Source organism: Peromyscus leucopus, chromosome 1 (genome assembly GCF_004664715.2).
Source record: "Peromyscus leucopus breed LL Stock chromosome 1, UCI_PerLeu_2.1, whole genome shotgun sequence".
Taxonomy (NCBI): Eukaryota; Metazoa; Chordata; class Mammalia; order Rodentia; family Cricetidae; genus Peromyscus; species Peromyscus leucopus.
This window is the reverse complement of record NC_051063.1, coordinates 189,350,481-189,377,776: the sequence shown is the minus strand read 5'-3', so window position 1 is coordinate 189,377,776 and position 27,296 is coordinate 189,350,481. Positions and strand designations below refer to the sequence as shown.

General features: G+C 37.7%; 1 protein-coding gene across 1 annotated transcript; it reads left to right on the top strand.

The window, feature by feature from the left end:
- Positions 1–27,296, top strand: LOC114688533 (zinc finger protein 420-like). The gene is given in 6 exon segments (XM_037202521.1): positions 1–952; positions 1,175–1,298; positions 20,572–20,692; positions 23,341–23,467; positions 24,322–26,328; positions 26,331–27,296. Coding segments are annotated over 4 exon segments (2,565 nt in total). The 5' UTR covers positions 1–952; positions 1,175–1,298; positions 20,572–20,662; the 3' UTR covers positions 26,732–27,296.

The following is a 27,296-nucleotide window of genomic DNA, read 5'->3' as shown; positions in this document are numbered from 1 at the left end:
CCGGAAGCAGGTTGTTTTGGGCGGGACCAGGAAGGTCCATTTCAAGGAACCAGGCTGAAGCGACAGGAAATTCCACCCTTCCGTGTTGATCTTGGCGGAGCAGCGTGGTCTGGCTCTGCACGTGGAAGACCCAGCCGGGTATTCGGGACCTGAAACCCTCCCCGGAGCCGCAGTCGCCGCGCGGGGCGGCCTGGGAAAGTCAGCAGTCAGCAGCGCAGTGGCGGGAACCGCAGCCCGGCGGCCCTGGAACCTCCCAGGTCAGAGGAGCTGCGGGGCTGGGACACGGGAGGGAAGGGGCCGGGGTGTGCGCGCGGAGGCTGCTCAGAAGGACACAGCTTTCAAAATTCTGTTGTGGACATCGTTCCGTTGTTGGTAAGGTTGAGATCCTATGAAGTGGTGACTATCGTGATTTTTTCACTTCTTACTGTTCCCAGACTATTCTGTCTTAAAATGATTCATAAAACAATCTGGTAGAGCATCTGTAGTGTCTCTTGTGTGCAAGCAGGGTTCTCTTTGCTATTGTGGCAGTTCCAAAGCTCCTGGAATTTAAATTCATCCATGCTTCCTAACTCCCTTGTTTTACCACATCCCTAATTAAGAAAGTCGCCTTTGTCCCTGAGACCAGGCATCGCCAGAGAACTTTGTAGATAATAATCACATGTTGAACCTGAACAGATATGATTGAATCAGAGAATATATTTTATGGAGTGGTACAGATATGATTGTACACCTTTTCTTCCACATTAATTTTCGATCTGAGATATATGCAGTCTGGGATGTAAACACAACTTTCAGAAATGTGTCTTCATTAGCTGTGTTCTATTACACGGTTTTTTGACATTCAGTGCTGTGACTGAGGACTTGTAGGAGGAGTGGGAATGCCTAGACCCTGCTCACAGGGCTTTTTGCACAGATCTCCTGTTGTAGAACTGCTGCAGTCTGGATTCTAAGGGTGAGAATAGTTTTCTTGAAGTCTCCCTTGCTTCTTCTCAGGGTTCCTGGGAAAAGCTATTGTGCATGTTTGTGTGCTGTGTGTGAATGAGTCTCACATCTCAGAGAATAAAGGAAAATCCTTAGGGAAAGAGACATTTTTCTGGATATTTTCTCTCTCTTCCATGTTTATCCTTTTAGCAGGAATTAGCATCTTTTGTATTTGCTCCTTGCAAAGTTCCAGGTGCTTTCTGAAGAATCTCTTTCTCCTATGCAGTCTCACAAGGTCGGTCAGTCCTGCTCACCTGTGCATCAGAACAAAGAGCCCTGGATGGAGAAGAGAGAGGAGACAGTAGCAAAGGATCCAGGTGTGTTAGAGGGTTTGAGGAGGGGTGAAGAGATGCGGAAGGGCTGAAGTGACAGTAGAAAGAGGACATGAAGTTGGTTTTGAAACATTCTGTTTCATTAGAAATGATTCTAGAGAAATCTACTGAGAATAATCTCAGGATTGTCCTATTGTAGGTGTTTGAAGACTGTATATAAGAATTAATACTCAGAGACACATATAATTTTATTGGTTTTGCATGTGAGTGATGTCCCTCTTACGTTCACATTGCTGGTTGTGTTTATACCAATATTGAGTGGTTTAATTACTTTAATTTTAATTCGGTATTTAGTTAGAACCATTGAAACCTCTTGGTTGTCCTGCACGTAGTTTTTGGAGCATCTTGTAGTTCCTTCAGATTCTGTGTCTTATAGGCTTCATTTCTCTATTTCCTAAAATGATGCCAGTGGGATTTTGATAAGAGTTGCTTGCTATTTCTGCTGTTAAACTCCATCTACACTGTTTTCCCTTTGATATCCTAGATTGGCTGTCTTCAACACTCCACAGTTTGTGTTGCTACAATTTTTATATATTTTTTAAATTACCTCTGGATTTGATCTTTCTCTCAGAATTTTTGAAGTCTTTGTGGTTTCTCACAATTTTATAAATTTTAGGAAGATTTTTTCCATTTATATAAAAAATGAATGTAAGATCTTGCTATAGAGTAGTTAGAATCTTTACAAAACCTTAACATCTTTATATTCCTTCATGTTTTAATGAGAACATGCTATCAATAATATTAGTATTCATGTGTCTTTTTTGCATTCTTCTCTTTTCTATCTACTGTTGATGTCAGCATTCAAGGTATACATTGATCTTTACTAGGTTTGAAGACTTGTTCTATTTTAAGACATAGCCACACTGGAGCTTGATGATTCAAATTAGATAAGACTGGGATTTTTCTGCTGTTGTGTAAATGGTTCTCTGGAGTGCTGCTAGGCATTAATGGTTTTCTGTGCTCTCTGTGGTCCTCTTTCTCAATGATGAACATTGAAGCTTCCTGCATTGTTGTCTCTTTGCTTCCTACCATTCTGTCATTGATTGCTTCATGTATTTGGAAACTTTTATGAGGTGAATTCATGTTGATCACATAGCTTTCTGGAAATGGGCATTTGATCATTTGCTATTAGTCTTTTTTTTTTTTTTTTTTGTATATTGATAAATTTAGCTTTTCCTCTTACCTACCATAATTGTGATATACGCTTTTTACAGAAAATCTTTAAAAAGTATCATTCCTTCTTAGCACTTTGTATCCTTACATTTGAAATAAATACTTTTATAGAAAATATATATTTTGGGCTGGAGAGATGGCTCAGAGGTTAAGAGCACCGACTGCTCCTCCAGAGGTCCTGATTTCAAGTCCCAGCAACCACATGGTGGCTCACAACCATCTATAGTGAGATCTGGCGCCCTCTTCTGTATATATAATAAATAAATCTTAATATATATATTTATATAATATATATATTTATATAATATATATATAATCAATATATATATATATTGATTTTAGGATGTTTTCTCTTTTTCTTTTGAATCTGTATCCTATTTTCATGTTTGGTTTTGGGAATATTACCCATACACATTTCAAGAAATCACTGAAGGAAAATATAAACATACCATTAAGTTAAATTTTGCTATTATGTTTTTTTTTTCGCTTTCTGAGTTCATTCCTGTACTGTTTATATTTGCAATATATTTCATTCCATTATAACCTTGAGTATCATCTTCTTTAGGTTTTCTCTTTGCTTGTTTGGTTGTTGAAGAAGCTGCACAGTAACTTGCCTGGAGGCTGCAGTTAGTTGAATTCCCATTAACACTGTGTCTCTGTATTCTTCCTCCTGCATGGTCTCTAGTGTTTGCTGTTGTTTAGGATCTTGAGTGTAAACACTGGGCAGAGAGGAGATCTCAGTGTGCATTAGTTAAGCATTTTCTTCATTACAGTAGTTGTGGACAATGTAATATGTAAATTTTAGCTGTTTTAACTGCTTTGATTATGGAGCTTTTGACTTATTTATTGATTGCAATATTACTTATTTGCTTTGTGTACTTTTCTATTTTAACATTTTGGTAAAATATGGGTATTTGTGCTTTGTACTAAGAAGATTGCTAATAAATTTTTCCATTCTGTAGGTAGGCTATTTCTTCCTACTTTCGGGTATTACAACTTCTATGAAATTTTTTATTTGTACACAGTCATGTTTCTCCAATTCATTGCTTTGGACCTAATTTCATTCTTTTATATGTGGATATTTGCTTTTTCCTACAACACTGGCTAATGAGGCTGCCTGTTCTCTAACATAAGTTTTTGACATTTTGGAAAAATGCACAACTGCTTGGGCTGGCTCTAATTGCTTTGGGTATCTGCTAATCTACCACTGTCATGGTGCTGTTGTTCCTGTGGTCTGCAGTGTCATCTGAAATCACAGCTGGGATGGCTCAAGCTGTTCTCTGTGTATCTGGGTTGCTCTGTACTCTTAGGGTCCTTGCACTTTCATGTAAATTTGTAGGAGTCTCTTTACTGTACCTGTTCATTGTCATGGGTTTTGAGTTGATCATATAAATCCTTCAACACTGTCATTTTCACAGTAATGCTTTGTGTTCCATGTACATGCACATTTTCTTATCTTCCAGTGTCATCCTCAATTCCTTCAGTGAATTCAAGTTTCTATTTTACACGTCTCTCTTGTGCTTGGTTAGCTTTTCCCTTTTTTTTTTAAATTTTTGTTGTTGTTTACTGTTCAATTTTAATTAAATAAATAGAAGCAATAACAGTACAAATCTTTCTAATTGTTAGATTATATAGATGATAAAAACAAAAGTTTTGTCTCAAAATAGACATTGATAACTCCCCTTAATTTCTATAAACTTAGTTCAATTTTTTATAATTAATGAACATTGATATTTAGTGATTTCATAGGTTTTTTTCATTCATCATTACCCCCCTTGTCACCCTATGTTTCATCCTTGGCTAGGCATGTTTTCTTCCCAGTTGTTCTCATATTTTATGTATGATTTGGGCAGGTTTGGGCCAGATAGCCAGACCATAATGTGTCCATAGTTCCAACTGGCCTGTCATATGACAAGAGAATTTTTCATATGTCACCTCCCCATCCTCCGGCTCTTAAAATCTTTTACCTTCTCTTCTCTAATGTTCCCTGAAATTTAGATTTGAGAATATGGAATTCCCATCATAGTCTGTGCAGTAAGCAGCCAGTTCTCAGTATTTGATGAGCTATGATGAGCATGAGTCTCTGAAATAACTGTTGTCCATTGAAAACAAAGTTATTTAAACCCAGACTGAAACCAACACCAGGCTGTGGTGTGAACAGAACCAGTCAATATTTTCAGATATATACACATGGATTTTTTTTGTACATGTAGCAAAATGTCAGTAGTAGATTCTCTCTTTAGACCTGTGACTTTTACCATCACTGGCTTTGGGCCAGGTTGCCTGTGCAACGCATGTATTTCCTTCTGTGGAGCCATACTCAGATCAAAACAGAAGGCCTTCTACTACCCACAAAATAGTCTTACCACTTTGACACCAATGGGCATGCCTTGCCATGAAAGTTGGGATTATAGTATACAGAATCCAAATCTAGTTATAGCCATTGATAACTCTGGCTCTTTCCCCAACCTGCATAGCAGTTTTTGACACTATGTATGCTTCCACTAGGGTGTCAAAGATAATATCAGACACTAGTGAGTGTTTTGCTGACTTCTTAACACCTTGTTGGTATGTTTTTTAAAAAAAAAAAAAAATCCTTGCTGGGTGGTGGTGGCACAAACCTTTAATCCCAGCACTCGGGAGCCAGAGGCAGGCAGATCTCTGTGAGTTCGAGGCCAGCCTGAGCTACAGAGTGAGAGTTCTAGGAAAGGCGCAAAGCTATACAGAGAAACCCTGTCTTGAAAAACCAAAAGAAAAAAAGAAAAAAAAAAAAAAACCAGCCAAACAAACAAACAAAAAAACCCCAAGTGATATTGTATGTGGGTTATATAGCCTATGAAGATGACTATCAGATCTGTGCTTTCTCATAGGCATATATACCTCTAAATTGCAGAATTCTGTTTCTTACCTAAGAGGTCCCCCCCCCTTTTATTACTGTCCTTTATTTTCACCTTTAAAATTTTCTGTGTCTTTCAACTGGGTTGCAATGTGTTTACTCTGGAGGATACACTATTCTCTTGATTAGAGCGAAATGATTCCAGCTGTTCTTTTGTAGTGTCAGGTTTAGGATTGTGTCTCATTTACTTTATTATGCTGAGATATATTCCTTTTGTTCTCACATTCTTCAGAGCTTTTATAATGATCAAATGTGATAATTTGCCATAGACCCTTCTTTCATGGATCTATTGACACCATCCTATTTCTTCTCTTACCCTACATTTTTGGTATCTTACATTGGTTAATTCATAGGAGTTGAAACATGCTTGCATTCTCTTTCCATGTAATTTGGAGATAATCTCTGTGACTGTGTCCATCCTTGAAACTGTCTGATTTTTCTTGGCATATATTTATTGGGGCTCATCTGCTTTTGCTGAGGTAAAGCTATCTTTGTATGACTTTCTAGCATTCCTTTTCTTTGTGTTTTATTTACTATTCTCCTTATGGTATTAATATAACGTTTTCCTAAAGAAAAGGAGAATTCTGTGCTGTATCTGTCCAGTCCTCAGACACTATTAGAGGAAAATCTTTCTGCTTCAGTCTCAACACTGCTTAATCTCTTTTCTAGTTTTGTAATTTAGAATGTTGAATTGTTCACTTGTTTCTAGGAGGTCATTCTTGTCTTCTTCAATTCCAATTTCTTTGCATGTGACTTTCCACAGCACTCTGTAAGGTAACTCTGATGTCACTGGCCTACAGTGCAGTGTCTTCTTTTTAATTCTTGTTACTGGGGAGTTCACTCTTTTAGTTTGGATTAGGTGAAAAATGGTTCATCGGTACTTTTGTCTCTTCATAGAAAGAAGTCTGTACACTGACTCATTGTATTGTCTTTGAGTCTCTATTTCATTCATTTTTATACAACTTTTACAATATCTATGTACTGTTTCAGATTGACTTGTTCTTAATGCTCGTAAGCCCTCAGCCACATAATTATGGACAAATGTCCTTTACAAAAGTGACACTGCTGACACAAACTTCTCAGTGTATCTTTGTCTTCCTACTTCTGTGTCACTGTTTTTCATGAGCAAATAAGTCAGCCTGACACTCTAAGAAAGGGTCCTCAGTTCTCCATGAGTTTGTCCATTGGTTTAAGTCTTCACTATAGCTACATAAGGAACAATAAAGCAAGTCCTGCAGAGGTGACTCAGCAGTTCTGAGCACGTGTTGCTCTTGCAGCTTCCAGGTTCAGTTCCATGTACTTGCATGGTGACTTAACCCAGGTTCCAAAGGATCTATTGCCCTCTCATGGCCACTGCAGGCACTTCATGCACAAGGTGTACTGACCTACCTGTAGGCAAACATCCATACACATGAAATTAAAATACATTTATTAATTGTTGCTCTCAGTGTCTTTGCTACTGGTGTTATATTTTGGATGTGGTCTCCTGTTCCAATGCGTTAGAGGCTACTTCCCATTTATGTTGAGGTCTCTGATCCATTTGGACTTGAGTTTTGTGTATGGTGATAGTTGAAGAGAAGGAGGAAGGATTATAAGGGGGGGGGGTCAAAGTCATGATGGGAAAAAACACAGAAATAGCTGACCTAATGGGAGTTTATGTACTCTGGACTGACAGCTAGGGGGGACCTGAATGGAACCGAAATAGGCCCTCTGAATGTGGGTGAAAGTTGCATGGCTTGATGTGCTTTGAGTCCCCTGCCAATGGGACCAGGACTTATACGAGCTGGCTTCTTAGAGCTCATTCCCTATGGTGGGATGACTAACCTAGCCTTGATGAAGGGGGGAGGGGCTATGTCCAGCCCCAGCTTGGTATGCCAAGTGTTGACTACCCAAGGGAGGCCTTACCCTCTACGAGGAGAGGATGGAGGTAGAATGGGGGTAGGTAATGGTAGGGGGAGAAAAGAAGGGAGGAGGAACAGGAGTTGGTTTGTAAAAGGAAAGAAAAAATTTTAAATAAAAAATTACAAAATAAAATTAAAATGCATAAATCTTAAGAAAGAGAAACATTAAAAGATCTAGAGGTATTACATAAGGATTTAAGATAACAGGACAGGAAAGAACATGGAGGTGTCACTACTAGTGTGAGACTAAGTGTGGAACCTGGATATGTGATTTCTAATGGCCAAACTGAAAAAATAAATGTCAAGTCAGCAATGTGTATTGGTTTTTATTGTTTTGGAAATTTCATTCATGTGTATACCACGTGTTTAATGAAATTCACCCCCTGTCCCTCAGCTCTGATTACCCACTCCCAAAATGCTTCTTCATATCTCCATATTCACAATATTTTAAAAAGTACTGAGTCTGTGGTAAGCTACCTGTACATGTGTGAGCTATATCTCTGAAGAAAACTGACATTGCCTCTTCCAAGGCCAAGAGTTGTCTATAACATCTCAGGTAGTGGTGTGATGATCCCTTTTTCTCATGCTGGGATTTGAGCTGGATTAACCGAGTGAAGTTTTTTTTTTAATCCAGGCCCAGCTTCCATGGATTCAGTTGTGCAATGACATCCATGTGACAGATGGGAAACCAGATCAGCTCTGCCTGTGCTGTAATTTCATCACAACCCTGAGTGCCATGATAACTTGAATAAGCAGTTCATATCACAGCAGCAGGGAATCTATTGGCAGCCTGGGGGAAGTCACCAGTCAGCAGTGCAGTTGTGGGAACCAAAGCAGGCATCCCAGCAGCCCTGGAACTTCTGCGCTGGCAGAGGGCCATTGCTGGGCAATAGGCAGGAACAGGACCAATGGTGTGATAGTTCTCTGCTGCTGCTCATAAGAACATGGAGTCTGATATGTTTTCATTTATCTTATGATTCCCAGGATGTTTACAGAAACATGATCTGGTAGAGGACTTGCATTATCTATTGTCTGCAAACAAGGTTCTCTTTCTTACTGTGGCATTTACAAAACTCCTGGGATTTAAATTCATCCATTCTAGTCTCTCCCCTGTTTTACCACTTTGCCTATTCAGTAGAGTGGCTTTTCCCCAAGGCAACTAGGCATCCTCTGAGAGCTTTTTAGATATTAGTCACATAAGGAGCCACTGCTCATTGAATCAGGAAGAATATTTTAGCAAGTTGTTTTTTTTTTTTTTTTTTTTTTTTTTTTTTTTTTTTTTTTTTTTGTGGTGGTGGGTTTTTTGTGTTTTGTTTTTTGTCTTTGTTTTGTGGTTGTTGCTCTATAACCCCAGTCCTCTGGAAGAACACCCAGTGCTTTTAACCACCAATCCTCACTCCATCCCCTCTAACTAAGTTAAAACTATAATAAATACAATAAGGAAGAATGTGAACTTTTGTCCTGTTGCAATGTCAGGTCGATACTGTACATTTTTTTCTTTGTGGATTGTAAACTTAGATTGACAAATACACTCTTTATTATGTTGAGATGTTTCATCTATTACAGCATCTACTAGGGATTTTATGGTGAAGTCTTTTGAAGAATCATAATCAGATTCTGTTCTTACTGAAATTCTATTTCTTAGAGTCTTTAATCCAGGTTCTGCTGGTGTTGTAGCTGGTAGATTATTGTTCTTATTGTTCTCCATTCCCAGTGATGGTTAGTGCTTTCCTGTGTTGTACATGATGAGTTGCTTCCCAGTTCTCTGCAATTTATTTACTCCTTGCATAAAATGTATCCTGTCCTGTGTCTTCATGGATAATTCATGTTTAATTCTTTCTTTTCTTTTTTTTTCTTTGTGGTGATATATTGTGTCCCCCAATATATTGTGCATCCTAAAAATGTTTATCTGAGGATCAGAGGAAAAAGCCAGCCACTGTAGTAAACACAGAGGTCAGGCAGTGGTAGCACATGCCTTTAATCCTAGCATTCAGGAGGCAGAGATCTATCTGGATCTCTGTTGAATTCAAGGCCACACTGGGAACAGAGCCAGGTGTGGTGGCACACATGTTAAATTCCAACACTAGTTAACCATAAAGGTCTGGAGGTCTGCACAGATAGACAGCAAGTGACAGAGCTGGGCTGGAAGAGAAAGTGATGTAGCTGGGTGGAGAGAGAGGAAATGAGATGGTAGAACAGAAAGGCATATAGGTGTGGGTATGTAGGAAGTAGGTCTCTTTGGAGATTGAGGTGTCAGTGAGGTGAGGTTGTCTGTGACTTGTCCTATTCCTCTGACCTCTCAGTTTTTCACCCCAATATCTGACTCTGGGTTTTTTATTAATAAGACCATATAGCAATTCGTCTTACATTTCTTTGAGACAACGTTTCTCTCTGTAGCCCTGACTATCTTGGAACTTGCTCTTTAGACCAGGCTGGCCTTGAACTTATAGAGATCCACTAGCCTCTGCCTCCAGATTGCTGGTATTAAAGATGTACACTACTACTGTCTGGTTCTTTTGTGCATATTTTAATCTGATTATATTTAAGTAAGTTATTGTGTGAAAACCTGTGTTAAATTTAGACCACATTGAATTTCCTTCACTGTCAATTCTAGAAGTCATTTTTTTTTTTTTTTTCAGGATTAATACTACAGTTGACAGTTATTTTCTTTCAGGGTTTTAAAACTATCATTCCATGGCTGTGCTGAATTTAGTCTGGGTAAATATTCACGAATATTTTATTTTCCTAGAATTTGTTGGTGTTAAAGGATAGAAGAAAACAGTTGGAAAGTAGATTTGCATTGTGACAGCATTTAGGTGTGAGAATAGCAGGATAGACCTTGGAAATGAGGGAAGTCTCTGTCTGAGAGACTTTCCTAGGGAAGACTAGACTAGACTGCCGTGCTCTCCTTCAAATCAAGAGCCCCACATTCTGAGACTATTCATATCTATTTGAGCTTTATCTACTTTAAACAGTTCATATTGGAACAAATGATGGTGACCTTTGAATGGAAGGTTGAGAAATATAGAAATAATTTCTGTTCAGAATATTTGAGGAAATGTCAATCCTAGATTTTATAGAAGTCCTGGACCATTGGTTTCTTAGTGCAAGCATTTAAAACCATGGGATATTTCATCCCATCCCAGAATGATCTCTTGCTCAGTTTCTATGAAATGGAAAATGTACCTCATCAATTAAAGACATGAACAGAATAATGTCATGGGACACATTCTGTTTCCATATTTAATATTGCTTTAATTGAAACACAGTGTCTGTCACTGGAGCAAGAATTTTTGATTTGTTGCTAATGAAGTTGACAACACTACTCAGCCTGTATATTACAGGCAAGAATCATGAAGTGATGTGACAGGCAAAAATGTCCTGATTTTTTTCCCCCTGAAAAGCCATGCATTTCTATGCCTATTTACTTGAAACCCTGATGCTGACCGTGAATCCCCTGTGCATTGGATTCTAAGCACGCACGACAGCCTTGTATTTTACCTTGACTCTCAAAATTCTGTTGTGCAGTTGCTAAATTTTCACTTACATGAACTGTGGCATATCCTGATATTTTTACTCATATTATGGTTGTGAGAATATTTACAGAGAAATATTCTCATAGAGTATTTTCATTTTCTATTTTCTTTGCTATTATGGCTATTACAAAGCTCCTGAAGTTTAATGTTATCCTGCTTCCAAACTCCCCTGTTCTACCACTTGCATTTTCAAGAGAGTGGCCTTTGCACCTGGAGCTCTCTAGAGAGAATGCAAAGTTACCTTCTCATCAGTCTCTGTCCCATCCATCATTGTCCACATTTTTATCCCATTAGTCCCCTTGTATTTCATGTATGTTTTGAGGCAGGTTTCAGGCAGGTAGCCAGGCTGTCATGTATTTAGAATTCCAACTGCCATGGAATATGACAGTATGGTTTTCCACAATTCACTCTCCTTCCTCCCAAGTTCAGTAATATTCTCTGAGATTTGGATGTGGTAATAAGGATTTTTCACTCACAGGCTGTGCATTCTGCAGTCTTTGAAATAACTGTTTCCTGTTACAAACAAGATTTTTTCTGACACAGGCTGAAAGCAGTACCAGGCTGTTGTGTGAACAGAACCATTTAAAGGCAGTTCCAGTATTTTTATATGGAACAGTATGTCAGGAGTAGATTCCCTCCTTAGGTGTGTAATCTTTTCAGTCATGGACTTTTGGCCATCTTCCAGTGCCACCTGTGTATTTGTAGGCTGACCTCAGTTTGAGCCAGAATATCTCTGTTATCCACAAAATAGTCTTGGCACTATTACGATGACGGGCATACATTGCCTGGCAGGTTGGTATTGCAGCACAAGGGGTCAACATCTGGGGACTGAGACTGATGATTAGCAGTTTTAATGCTATACCAGGGTGTCTAAGACTTTAGATACTGACTGCTAATTCTTACTATTTAGATGCTGATTGCTGACTGCTTAGACAGTCTTCTGCTGACTTCTCATCATATTCTGTTTGAATGTAGAAACAAAAGTGATATTTTATTGGATTTTCATATAGCTTATAAAGAGGGTTATCAGATCTGAGCTTTCTCTTGGAATATTTGTAGTTTTTGGAGTAAGGAATTCTGTTTCTTGTAGTTTGAGAAAATGTGCCCTCTGAATTTTCTTATTTGACACATTGAAAATTTTCTCTCTCTCTCTTGCTGTTTATAAGCACTGATGCAGTGTGTTGAGTTAATGTGGAGGTAGTGGACATCCTTGTTTCTACTGATTAGAGTGGATGGTGGCTCTCGTCATTTTGTGTGATGTTAGCTTCAGCGTTCTGGCTGTTGTCTCCATTAGTCTGAGGTATGTTCCTTCTGTTCTCTCATTCTTCAGAGCTTTTATTGTGAGCCAGTGTGATACTTTTCCACATGCCTTTACTGGATATGTTGACATAATTATGTGTCATCTCTCGCTGATTCTATTTTGTGTCTTGAGTTGACTGGTTTGTTAAAACATTCTTTCATACCTTGGTAGAAATCAATCTGAGTTCCATTTCTACATCCATTCGAATCTCTTTCTCAGTTTTCCTTTGCAAATATTTTTCATCCTCTTCTTCTTTTTGTATCAAGTAAAGCCAGCTTTGTGTGATGATGTCTAGCATTCCTTTTCTTTTCGTTTTCAGCAGTATTTTTTTCTGTGGAGGATTAGTATAAGAATTTGTAAAGGAATTAGAGAAAGAAGGGGATCCTCTCACAGTGGGAACGCCCTCCTGTACTCCTAATTAGGCAGAAACCACATCAAAACACCTGTTTACACATAGAGACCTTTTATTAAGCAGGAAAGAAAAGTTAAAATGAGTGCTTTCTGACTCAGGCAGAAAAATGGCAGCAAACCACCTTGCAGATGGAATTCTTAAGAAGAGAAATGGGAGAACTCTGTGTTAAAATGGGCTAAGATGCTGTGTTAAAGGAGATAGAGGATGAGGGAGAAGGGTAAGCAGACAAGGGAAAGGGGCAGGTATATTTGTCCTGAAGGGGCAGAATACTCTGGATAGAGAGGACAAAATGGTGGCACATAGGCAAATGGCATTTTATAAATGTAAATGGGAAAACCCATTATTGGAATAAGGTGACTAATTTTAATTGAGCATGTTAATAAGAAGCCTCAAGGGGACTTTTGATTGCTGGACTTCAATATTTCAATAGCTGGACCTTGGTAGAAAACCTCAGGAGGATGAATTGGCCAAATAAGGAATAGATATTGGTGACTAGCTTTAGAGATGTAATCTAATAGTTTTTAGCAAAGCAAAGAGAATAGGAGAGAAGGGTAAGGCCCTCCAGAGGCACATGTTCAGTGAACTAGTGTCCTTTCAAAGAGTTCAGTGCTGAATCTGTCCAGTCCTCAGGCACTGTTAGAGGAAACTCTGACCACATCAGTTTCAGCACTTGCTTCTTTTCTGGCCTAGTTTTATGACATAGAAGTTTGAATTGTTCGCTTGTTTCTAGGAAATCATCCTTTTCTTCATTTTTTTAAATCAGTTTCCACAGTACCCCATAAGGAAACATTTAGGTCATTGACATATAATACAGTATCCCATTTTCAGATCTAGTTTTGTTACTTTGGAGATCCACTCTCTTACTTGGATTATTCAAGAATGGTTTGTCACTATTTGTGTTCCTGTACTGCAAGAAGTCTGTGCATTGACTCCTTCTATCCTTCTTTGAGTCTCTATATCATTAATTTCTACCCTGGATACACAACTCTCCAAAACCTCCACACTAATCAATCAGATGTCGTATAGAAGGGAAAAGTTTCTTCTGCAAGTGGGTCCTGATGGCACAACAATATTTAGCTTCTGATCAGGAAATAAGTCGAATGAAGTGCTGCGAGTCAATTTTCCCCTAAGTAACACTGAACAAACTCTTATATGTGGTTCATATTTGAAGTATAATGAGAAACAAATCACATTGATTGCAGCAGATTGCAGTTGGACTTCTAAGGTCCCTGAAGGACATGCATGTTCTTCTCTTGAGGAGACTTGACTGCATGTGGTGCTGTTCCCTGGGAGCATTTGTTTCTGCAGCATTTCACCTTAATCCCCTCACTGCTCTTGAATTCCATGCTGCTGCTGTGAATTCCACTGATTGTCTTTTGGAACCACCTTCAGAATGGACACATCTTGATTCTATTGCTGCTTATCAGGTCCTTCTCCTTTTGTTAGTTTTAAAACAATGAATTCTTCATTCCTGTGTCCTCTGGTTTCTGCTGTGTAATCTCAGTGAAGCTGATGAATTATGCCTGTTTCTTTCATTCAAGTTGATAATTTTTCATCTATTGCTTTATATTGTAGAGGTAAGAGCTACAACCTCGGTTTCTTTTTATTGTGTTAATATTCTTGATGATCTTATTGGTATCCTTATTCATTTAGTTGTCATTCTTCTCACTTACCTCATTGAGTATCTCTTGAATTTTTTTTTTTTTTTTTTTTTTTTTGAGACAGGGTTTCTCTGTGTAGCTTTGCGCCTTTCCTGGAACTCACTTGGTAGCCCAGGCTGGCCTCAAACTCAGAGATCCACCTGGCTCTGCCTCCCAAGTGCTGGGATTAAAGGCATGTGCCACCACCGCCCAGCTAATCTCTTGAATTCTTAATGTGATAAATATCCATCATTAATTTGACAGATTTTGGTATTTTATCTAGGTCCTTTGAACAGTTTTTCAACTTTAAATTTTATCATGAGAAATTTGGAGTTGTTTGTTCTTTCAATATGATAGAAAAGGATTAGAGCAATTTCCCCAAATCATGAGATGTAAATATAACATCAGTCCACACAGTGACCAGCATGATCAGGTGGATGATGGTAGTATTAAATGACATCTTCTCTCCCATTGTGACTCTAAAGTACTTGAGCAGTAACAAGGAAAGAAACCATCCAAATGTCCATTAAATATCAAGAAAACTATTGGATATGAGATAAATATAATGTCAGTGTAATAAAGTGCTATGTATATACTGATGCCATAGTCATGAAAACTTGTTATAATAGTATTTCAAGATTGAGAATGCACCCTGAATCTTGATACATGCATTAATATATGTACATATGTATATATGTATGTATTTTATGCACATATGTGTATTTGTATGTATGTATGCCAGGAGAAGAATGTCACTTAACACTTACATGTGGAACTATAAGTTGATCATGAGAGAGGAAATTAATAACAGTCAGGAACTGAGGGAGTCACTGTAGTCATGTAAATTACTAATTGGGAACCTGAGAACTGTCTGGAAGAATACCAAGACACAGCTGTAGCATGTTCGGAAAGATAGGTGATAGGATTTTGAGGGATCTGGCATAATCAGGGATTAATTCCAAGGGCATACCCTGAAATGGTTCACTGTATCCCTAGAAACAGTCTCTTCTCTCTGGCAGCCATCAGGTAGTTTCTGCCATGATTCCTCCTTGATGATTCTGCTTTGACATTGCCTAGGACAATAGTTCTCAACCTGTGAGTCAAGACCCCCTCAAGAGGGATCAAACAACCCTTTCACAGGGGTCACCTAAGACCATTGAAAACATTTTGATCTTAGGAACTGAGGTACCACTCCTCTATCCATCTCTAGAGGAGTCCACCCACATGCAAATATATCTTCATATGAGTACTAAAAGTGTTTTTAAAGACTTGCAGCATTAGGAAGATTGAGAAACACTTACTTAAAAGATTTAGCACACAAACATTCCATTTAAAGACGTATGGCCTGAATAATAATTCTACCTATAATGCATTCACATGGATTTCAAGTGATTTGTAATCTCACACAAAGGTGTGCATACAAATTAGAAAACAGGTCCACATTGAAAGGAGGGGTAAATTGGAAAGATACATTTTACCTCAGTGAAACATGTAAAGCCTTCTTAGATAATGATAAGAATGGCTGTAACTAGGAATCCACAAGGATGACCCCAGATTAGACTACTAGCAATAGAGGTGAGGGTGTCTGAACTGGCCTACCCCAGTAATCAGTTGGTGAATACCCTGTCATCATAGAGCCTTCATCCAGTAACTGATGGAAGCAGATGCAGAGATCTTCAACCAAGCACCTGGCTGAGCTCAGGGAGTCTAGTCAAAGAGGGAAGAGGGATTATATGAGCAAGTGGGGTCAAGATCATGCTGGGGAAATCTACAGAGATAACTGAAACAAGCTCATAGGAACTCATGAACATTAGACTGACAACTGTGGACCCTGCATGGGAGCAGACTAGGCCCTCTGCATATGGGAGACAGTTGTGTAGCTTGGCTTGTTTGATGGATCCCTGACAGTGGGATCAGGATCTATCACTGGTGATTGAGCTGGCTTTTTGGAGCCTATTACCTGTGATGGGATGCCTTGCTCAACCTTAATGCAATGGAGAGGGGCTTGGTCCTTCCTCAACTGAATGTACCAGGCTTTGCTGACTCCCCAAGGGAGGCCTTACACTTTTGGAGGAGGGAATAGAGGGTGAGGGACAAGGGTAGCAGGAGGAGGGATGAGAGGAAGATCTGTGGTTGGTATGTAAAATGAATAAAAAAATTTTTAAAGAAAAGAATGGCTGTACCTAGATCTGATGACAAATTTATTATCATTTTGAGAAAAAAACATGATATTTGGCAGATAGAAGATGTGTCTGTCCTCCAAGACAGCATGACACACATGGTAAATACATGTGCTGTGCCTGCTGGGTAGAATGAAATGAAATGTAATCAAAGGACCAGATATTTTATTCCAGTGTGATGACTCAGGGAACTCCATTTTATGTTAGGCATCCATCTTGATACCCACTAGCCATTTATTCTCTGACTCCAGTCTCTAGAAAATAAATTCCTAGTAACCTTGATTCAGTGACACCCGCTCACCTAAAAATGTACAGACATGACTATCTACTTGTTTTGATATGACTGTTTTTTTTTTTAATTCTGTAACTTGCTTATGCAGATACCCAAAGATTGTTTTGAGTTGCCTTAACCTATAAAGTTGGCAGAACAGAGAAGTTTCTGCTTGCTTGCATAGACATTGAAGGTCTTGTGGTTTTCCTCTGTAAAAACCTTCCTCATACTCTTCCTGCACAGCAGTCTCAAATTTGGCTTAGAGATTGTTCATCTTGCTAGCAGCTAATCAATAAACCTTTTAAGTATAATTCTATTGAGTCTATGGTCTTTTCCCAGTGATCACAAACTCCATTAACACTAGGTGTTTTCTACTAACGTACAACTGCTTATAGCACTGTGCAATGATGGAAAATTTTAGAGCCCCTGAAACCTTTTCTCAGGAAGTGACTGATCTGGGATTGTAACTGTGTGTTCATATTGGAGACAATTTTCTGTTTATTCAGAAAAAACACCCCCCCTTCTTCCTCTTTTTAGTCTGGAAGCCATCCATTTCCTGAGTTGTGAGCTTGTGAGCCTATCATTTAAATCTTCATTCTTAACCTCATGATGCCTTATGAAGAACACAATGCAGAACTGTTCATTCACAGTGCACTTCTGTCTCAAGACTGCATCATGGTTTTGGGTTCTTCCTCCTATAAACCTCATTTCATGAGCGCAACAATTGTCACCTGCCTTGCATTACATGACCACTGTCAATCCTCCAATACCTGTTATGTTCTCTGTTCTTAACTCCATTGAAAGCTCTTGTTCCCATCCCAAGGTCCCTTGTATAAATAGTTTGAATGTCCTGTGTTTACATTAAGCAGCTCTTTGTGTACTGTATATGTTAGGCCCTTGTATGAAGAAAGCCTAAATATTTACTTCACTTTCTTAGCTACCATTCATTTTTTTTCTATACTTTTCTGACCTGCAGAGCTTTGAAATCCATGAAATCCCTTTGTCGTTTTTCCTGTTTAATTTCTGTCCTCCTGGAATCCCTTTCAGAGTGTGTTTGCTTATTGCTAAATAATTAAATATTTAATTATGTTTTTCTCTAGCACTTTTAGCATTTCAGCTTTTTCAGGAAGTTCTAGTTTGTATTGATTTTTGTGTAGGGTGAGTGATATAGATCTAATATTACTTGTCTATACATGTATAATAATTTTTCCCAGCACAGAATGTTCAAAGCTCTCTCTCTTTCTGTGTTTGTTTCTTATGGATTTGTTTTACTGTACCTTTCTGTTTTGTGTTTCTTTCTGGGATCTCTGTTCTGTTCAGTCTTCTACATGTTTCTTTTTATGTAGGACCATACTGTCTTTGTCCTTGTCTTTCTGTGTTATGATGTATGTAAGGTCTTGTGATACCCCAACAATACTCTTTTTAATGATAATTTTGATACTTATGATTTTTCTGTGTCCGTGTAACTGTTTCCATATCTACATTTTTGGAAAATATCAGTATTTGCTTATGGGATTGCATCAGTTCTGCTGGTTGCTGTTAGTAATATAACCATGTGCAGGATAGTTTCATGTCATCTTGACACAGTTATCAGAGAGGAGGGAACCTCAATTGAGAAAATGACTCCATTAGATCTGGCTGTAGAATGTTTTTTTTTTTTTTAATTAGTGATTGGTGTAGGAGGGCCCAGATCATTGTGGGTAGTGGGCTGGTGGTCCTTGATTATATAAGAAAGCAGGCAGAGCAAGCTATTGGAAGCAAGACAGTAAGCAGTACTTCTACATGGCTTCTGCATTGGCCCTTGCCTCCAGGTGCCTGCCTTGTTCGTATTCCTGTGCTGATTTCCTTCTGTGATTAACAGTAATCTGGAAGTGTGAGCTAAATAAACTCTTTCCTCTCAAACTAGCCTTTTGGTCTTGGGTGCTTCATCACAACAGTAGAAACCTTAACTAAAATAACCTATATACACCTTTTATTCACCAGTCTGTGTGCATAGAAGTCCATTTCTTTGTGTACCACTACTTTTCATTTTTTTCCTGAGTTCCTTAAAAATTTCTTCATAGAAATGAATTCATCATTGCTTACTGTTGTTCATAGATCTTTTGGAACCAACCTGAATGACTTAAATTTCTAAATTACTTTTCAAATTGTCATTATTAATAGATAAAGTAGTAATTTTGCATGTTAGTCTTGTTCTTTTCAATATTTTGTGAAGCATTTAGCAAATCAAAGATATTCTTGTGATTGTAATGATGTGTGTGTGTGTGTGTGTGTGTGTGTGTGTGTGTGTGTGAGAGAGAGAGAGAGAGAGAGAGATCACATCATCAAGTGGAATTTGGTGCCTTTCCTACCTGTTGTCCTTAATTATTTTTAAATTTTTTTTAAAATTCATTTTACATACAAACCACAGGTGCCCTTCTCCTTCCTCATCCCTTCCCCCTAGAATTTCCCCCACAACCACACCCTATTCCCTCCTCCAAAAGTGTAAGGCTTCCCATAGGGAGTCAGCAAAGCCTGGTACATTCAATTGAGGAAGGACCAAGCTCCTACCCACTGCATCAAGGCAGAGCATAGATAATGCCATCATAGATAATGGGCTCCAAAAAGCCAGCTCAATCACCAGTGATAGATCCTGATCCCACTGTCAGGAGCCCATCAAACAAGCCAAGCTACACAACTGTCTCCCATATGCAGAGGGCCTAGTCTGCTCCCATGCAGGGTCCACAGTTGTCAGTCTAATGTTCATGAGTTCCTGTGAGCTTGTTTTAGTTATCTTTGTAGATTTCCCCAGCATGATCTTGACCCCACTTGCTCATATAATCCCTCTTCCCACTCTTTGACTAGACTCCTGGAGCTCAGCCTGGAACTTGGTTGTGGATCTCTGCATCTGCTTCCATCAGTTACTGGATGAAGGCTCTATGATGACAGGGTATTCACCAATCTGAATACCAGGGTGTTCCAGTTCAGGCACCCTCACCTCTATTGCTAGTAGTCTAATCTGGGGTCATCCTTGTGGAGTCCTGGGAAATTCTCTAGCAACAGGTTTCTACCTTATCCCATAATGTCTCTGTCTATCAAGATATCTCTTTCATTGTTCTCCCAGTTTGTCCCTCCCCTATGACCAACATCCCATTCCCTCATGTTTTCATCCCCATCCCTTCCCCTTTCTTACCTGCCTTTCCTACCTGTTTCTCCCTAGTTCTTTATTCTTATTCAAAATTGTCTACATGACTCTTAAGCCTCTCAATTCAGTAAGACTGGAGAACACATGCATCTTCCTCTCTTTTTTAGTTTTCCTGCTAATGCTGTTCATTTTTTCTCTGCACTGTACTGATGGCCTCAGTGTAACACATCTGTCTTTTACTGTGTTCACCTGTTTTCCATTTCTTCCTGTTTCCTTGGGAGTTTATCATTAAATCTGTTGAAGCTTGTCTTGTGACATAACCATTACTACCTGGATTTTCATATCATAAGTCTTTCATTCATGATTTTATTTTTAATATTCTGGTGGGTAAAATTAGGGGTACTAATCTACTTCTAGTTAGAAATGGTAGTTTGCTGGTTTGTTTTGAACATAGTATGTTATTCCCGGCTCTCCTATTCATCTATTCCTTATGTAAAATGCATTATTTCCTGTGTTCTCATGGCTAATTTCTCTGACTTTTCTATGTATACTTCGCCTATAATTATAATCTGCAATGCTGCTTGAGTGGATGACCTTTGTTATTTTATAGCCCTCTTCATTTGCTCTTCCTTCTCCGTGAATTTTAAGAGCCCATGTTTCTGGGTGCAATGATAAGGTTCATAATCCGTTTCTTTCACTACTCTAAATATACCCTTTCATTTTTTCCTGTATGTAGGAACCCTGACAGGATTTCTGGTATCATTTTGGTTTGGGGATCTTTTATGTGGTTTGGCGTTATCCATAACAGAGTTGTATTAATTTTAGCTTTGTGTCTTTGACACCTTGATGTGAAATTTCAACAAGAATTCCAGTCATTGTTTCTGAGACAGAAACACAGAGAAGAGCAACAAGAAGAATGAATGCTTCTGTGATAAATGCTCCCCAGGTCAGTGTCATGCCCATATTTCTCTGAAAATTGTTTTTGTGATTGAAACCATTCAAGACTTTAATTCTCTACCTTTGGAAATGTTATTGAAAGTGTTTTTTTTTTTTTTTAATTATCTTTTTTTCTTCTCTGATAATCAAGATTAGGTCTTTAAATCTTTCACCAATATAGCAGAAACTTGCCCCATTATATTTTCACTTAGTTTTATACTGTGAGGACACGAATTTCTATGGACTTAAGACTTACAGTTCTGAAACAGAATCTTTTGTAAATGATGCTCAAAGAAATAGATTGATGGCCAGTTTTTACATAGGATGGACTTATGTACTTTCATATTAATGAGGAAGGAAGGTCTCAAGTACCACATTGACTGCATTTCTGGAATGGTCAGTGTTCCAGAAACAGGCTTATGAATGTGGACATACCAATACAAGGACCTTTTCACTGACATCACTGAGCAATTTATGGCAAAGTAGAATTGGAAGAGATCCACTGGACTGAAACCTTGTAGTAAATATTCCAGAATATTTGGCTTGCTCTTGCCAGAAAATTGATGTGTCTGTAAGGAGATACAGATTCCAATATTCTGGTTTCTCTTTTTGCCATTTTATGTCACTCAATAATGATGGGTATTTTGACACTTGAAATATATTTGTCTCTGGAGACGTTCTATTCAGTGCTCAATGGTAAGCTCTGTTTAGGAAGATTATTATTTTCTCTTTACATTTTGTTCCATTTTTCAGGCGGAGAGTAAGCATTGATGTCTCCACCTTTGTATGACATCATGTGGAATAAGTTAGAATTTTCTAGAGAGTACTGACTTGGTGCTTGCTGCACATAAGCTGTCAATTTTCAAGCATTAAATGAATGTCTCTCTTAATTACTTTACTCTCTTCTGTTGGAGAAAGAAGACTCCATCCACACTATGATTTTCCTTTTCCTGACCCTTTGTATTATAGGGGAGAAATCCTGAAAAGTTGTGTCAGTGTTTTTCTTTCTTTCTTTACAATAGTATTTTGTTTATATACATACATTTTCATCTGCATATTTTATATACACTGCATGATGAATTATGCCCCTGGTCAGAGTCAAACCCTTGGCACGGAACTCAGGCACTGTAGTGATCGGCCATGTGTGCAGAGAGGATTAAATTAGGTGTCTCTGCAGTAAAGTGCCTTTCACCAGTGAGCCATTTCTCCAGGCCCCAGGTTTACATTTCTGGTGCACACTTGTGACAGAGACAATATATATACTTACGTATGCCAACTAAAATCCTAATAGATGAATGAGTTCAAAGACTGAAGAACATAATACAGTTGAAATTTCAAGATTCAAATTTTTAATTGAGTCAATCACATGAGCAAAAACATTCAAAATTAAAGAAAAGTTAGTATATTTCTCAATTTAATACATTTATTTTGATAAAGAAAATGTCTCTATTTCATCTGAATGCATTGTCACATTTATTTACACATGTATTTCTAATTATTCTGTAGTGAAACACCATATGTGATTCTTGAAATTGTTATTATCAGTATTGCTTGTGTCAACATTTAGAAAAATTAAAATAGCATTAATGTTGGTTAATTCTCCTTTTTCTATTTACTTCATGGTTGTGAAAATGTCTCATAAAATAACTTCAAAATTTATTTGATTTTATATGTTTGGAATGTTAGATGTCTGCACTGATTTTACATTCCTTATCCTTTAAAGAAAAACTCTTGACTTTTAATTCATCCATGAATTCTGCATTCTGTGTTCTACCTCTTTGTTAAAGACAGGGTGCAGAAAGGCATTGTACTTATGCCTCAGGATCAGAACGGAGCAGTATAAAATAGTTGAGACCCAGCTGTAGACAGGATTGATCTAGTGTACATATTTGAGCAAGGTCAACAGCTACAGAATTCGGAAGCATACTTTTGCTCATTATAACTTGACCATCTGAAATGTGACACTGGGATCATGTTTGATATCAACACATACTTTATAAAGGTGCATCTAGACCTCAAATATGTGTTTTATTCCCTGAAAGTTTGCTGATTGTGAGATTATCATGTTGTCCTGTTTTCGCGGAGATAGAAAATACAATGAAGGTGGTAAATATTTTAGAAAGTATTTTTTATTAAAATTAAATTGTAATTTTATTTTACGTATTATATATTTGCCTGAATGTATATGTGTGTGCTATGTGTGCCTCCTGTGTATAGGGTTCAGCAGAGAGCATTGGATCTCATGGATCTGAGATTAAATTCTGTTTTGTAGTGCCATGAGGGTGCTAGAAACTAAATTTCATTTTCAAAGAGTTTAATAAATTACAGAATGCAAACTGAAGACAAATTTTTCAAATGTAGTGATTGTGGCAAATCCTTTATCTGCTGCTCAGATCTTAGAAAAACATCAGAAAATTCACAGAGAAAGAGTTTATGAATGCAAGCAGTGTAGTAAGTCCTTCTCTACATTGTCTCTGAAAAATGGCATGCTAAAGTCTGACACATCTGTGTAGCACTTGTAGAAAACTTCTCTTTGAAGAATTGCCATGGCTCAGATATGTCACAAAAGTGTTTCTAATTCTTTAGGTCTCTTTTACCAAGAAAAAATATATCATTTTGTCAAGTAGCACATGGTAAAAATGTAATTTTCTATTGCAGAGTCTGTTATCATTCAGGGATGTGGCTGTGGATTTTTCACAGGAGGAATGGGAGTATCTAGACTATGATCAGAGGACATTGTACATGGATGTAATGTTGGAGAATTACAGCAATCTAGTCTTTGTGGGTAAGAATGCTCTTCTTGTAGAAAACCTCATCCATTGTTTGTATTTACCTTTGTGTATATACACTTTGTGTATATGCAAACTCTCTGAACCTAGAGAATTCCAGAAATGAGGAAAATTCTGATTACCAATATCACTTTTTAATGGTTCTTCATTTACATTTCTCTGTGATCTCTTCAGCCCTCTTATCTACTATGTGGAAAAAAACTTCAAAGTTCAAAGAGTATTGAATATTAGGAATAAGGAAATATATTGCAGTATTAAAAATAAGTGTATTTTTATTTCACTACTAGTTTAAACTATTCACCTATTTCTGATTATAAACACTAAAAAAGGTTTTAAATGAAGGAGTTGTTTGTTGGTGTAAAAATATTTTTATTTATTTATTTTTGAGATGTGATTGCTATGTTTAGTACTGGCACAGCATCATTTTAAGTTCTGCATGTTGAAGAGGGAGGACATGGTGAGTTCCATGCCAACCTGGGTTACATGGTGATTTCCTAGGTACACTGTGTGACTCTGTCTCAAAAGCATAAGAAACATAGGTAAACATTCTTCACATAATCCTTCACAGAGCCTCTTTCTCAAAATTCTTTACTTGAATGCCTATTTGTCCTCCCTGTTGCAAGGTACAGGGTTTAGATAAGAATGAGAAGGCCATTACTCATCCCTGTGGTTTGATATAGATCAGATTGGAGGTTCTTATGAGCATCCATTTAATGATTGTGAAATACAAAATGCCTGTTGGGAACCCTGTCTCTGACAACTGCTAGTTTATATGTCTAAGAAAACTCAGTTATTGAACTGCTTATTCATGCATTAATCCTTATTATCTATAATTGCACTAATTTTCCAGAGAATCATCGCATATATGGTAAATATGAAAAAGACTTGGATCAAGGCACAAAGCATATTGCCCATGAGGATGTGATTATCCAAGAGAAGTCTTATAAATGTAATGAGCTTGGCAACATGATTGATGAATGCTCCCAATGCACATCTTATGACACAAGTGATACTGCAGAATATTGCAACAAGTACAGATTTGGTATCCACAGAGATGCTTCTGTTGAAACATACGTAAACAGACATAAAAGTGGGAACACTGGAGAAGAACCTTGCAAATATAAAGAGTGTGTAAACTGTTTAAATTTGTGTTCTATCACTAGCCAAAATCAAGGAATTCACATAGGGAAGCAACACAAAATTACAGAGTATGATGAATCATTTGACTCCAAAACTAAAATCATGTTGAAACGAATCTATAGTGGAAAGAAGCCACACCAATGCAGGAAATGTGGAAAATGCTTCAAGATGGACTCAAGCCTCAGTGGACATCAATTTGCTCATACTGGAGAGAAACCCTATAAATGTACAAAGTGTAGTAAATCCTTTCTGCATTTGTCCCAACTCAAAGTCCATTACAAAATCCATTGTGGAGAAAAACCCTACAAATGTACAGATTATGCTCAGTGCTTTTCTCATACACCTGATATTGAAAGATATTACAGGATCCACAGTGGATTGAAGACTCACAATTGTAATGATTGTGGCAAATTCTTTATGAGTGCTTCATCTCTTAGAACACATCAGAGAATCCACACAGGAGAGAAACCTTACACTTGTAGCAAATGTGAGAAATCTTTTTCCAAGAAAGACCATCTTAGAAATCATCAGAGAATTCATACAGGAGAGAAACCTTACAAATGTAGTGAATGTGACAAATGCTTTATCGTGAAAGGCAATCTTAGAAGTCATCAGAGAGTCCATACAGGAGAGAAACCTTATAAATGTAGTGAATGTGACAAAACATTTTCAGTTTCCTCAAGTCTCAAAACACATCAGAGAATACATACAGGAGAGAAACCTTACAAATGTGGTGAATGTGACAAATCCTTTATGAGTGCCTCATCTCTTAGAATACATCACAGAATACATACAGGAGAGAAACCTTACAAATGTACCAAATGTGAGCAATCTTTTTCCAAGAGAGACTTTCTTAGAACTCATCAGAGAATACATACAGGAGAGAAGCCTTACAAATGTAGTGAATGTAACAGATCCTTTACCCTGAAAGGCTATCTTAAATCTCATCAGAGAATACATACAGGAGAAAAACCTTACAAATGTAGTGAATGTGACAAATCATTTATGTTTGCCTCGTCTTGTAGAACACATCAGAGAATACATACAGGAGAGAAACCTTACAAATGTAGTGAATGTGACAAATCCTTTTCAGTTATCTCATATCTTAGAAAACATCAGAAAATACATACAGGAGAGAAACCGTACCAATGTAGCGAATGTCAGAAGTCTTATTCCAAGAAAGACCATCTTAGAACTCATCAGAGAAGTCATACTGGAGAGAAACCTTACAGATGTAGTGACTGTGACAAATCCTTTTCTAAGAAAGACAATCTTAAAACTCATCAGAGAATCCATACAGGAGAGAAACCTTACAAATGTAGTGAATGTGACAGATCCTTTACCCTGAAAGGCCATCTTAAAACTCATCAGAGAATACATACAGGAGAGAAGCCTTACAAATGTAGTGAATGTGACAAATCCTTTACCCTAAAAGTCAATCTTACAAAGCATCAGAGAATACATACAGGAGAGAAACCTTACAAATGTAGTGAATGTGACAAATCTTTTTCCCAGAAAGACACTCTTAGAAGTCATCAGAGAACACATACAGGAGAAAAACCTTACAAATGTAATGAATGTGAGAAATCTTATTCCAAGAAAGACCATCTTAGAAGTCATCAGAGAATCCATACAGGAGAGCAACCTTACAAATACAGTGACTATGACAAGTCCTTTACCCAGAAATTCACACTTAGAATTCATCAGAGAATCCATACAGAAGAAAACCTTACAAATGTAATAAATGTGACAAATCCTTTTCAAGTGGCTCAGATCTTAGAAAACATCAGAAAACCCATACAGGTAAGAAGCCTTACAAATGGAGTAGATGCAAGAAATCCTTTACCCAGAAAGGCAGTCTTAGAACTCATCAGATAATACCTACAGGAGAAAAATTTAGAAATGTAGAGAATGTGACAAATCCTTTGCTGTTGGCTCGTTTCTTAGAACACATCAGAGACTACACACAGGAGAGAAACTTGACAAACATAATGTATGAGGAAAAGGCTGCTATAGCTCCCAGTAAAGGAGTAGAGGATGATGAGAGAAAAGATTCCATAGGAAATAAAATGTGGCATGTACTTTATCCAAGCTCTGTCCTTAGCGATGCTCCACACTAAAAAATATGAACTTGAGAAACTTGTGAAAGCCTTCAAGTAATGTCCAGATCTTAGAAAAAACTCAAGTTTATGCTGAGGGAAATTCTGAAAATGTGGCAATATATGAAAAATTTCATTAAAACTTTTAACTTGTTCAACCTCAAATTCTTTGTAATGAAGACAAAATGGAGAAACTGCAGTGTATGTTTTATAACAATTTCCTGGAGACTGGAATGATTCATTCTGAGGGGAAGCTGATTAAAGCAGGAAATACACCACTCAAAAAAGCTTCAAGAAATCCCTGAAACTGACAGGATTCTGTATGCTTAACTGAAATGAAGAAACTCAGACAAACCATGCTGCTTAGAAGGGGATTTGAGCCACCAAGATAGGATACTCTTTAACCTGTAGAAATGCTTACAGGTATGCAGTATTCTCTAGTTGTGCTTTATTCATAAGCTTTATCACATGCTGGTTTCAAGTTTCATGATAGCAACTGTGTTTGAGTCTCTTGTGTTCCTTATCATAAGCAACTTCTTCCCCATACTGCTATATGCAGTTCCAGTAAAGCTCATTGATTCAAAAA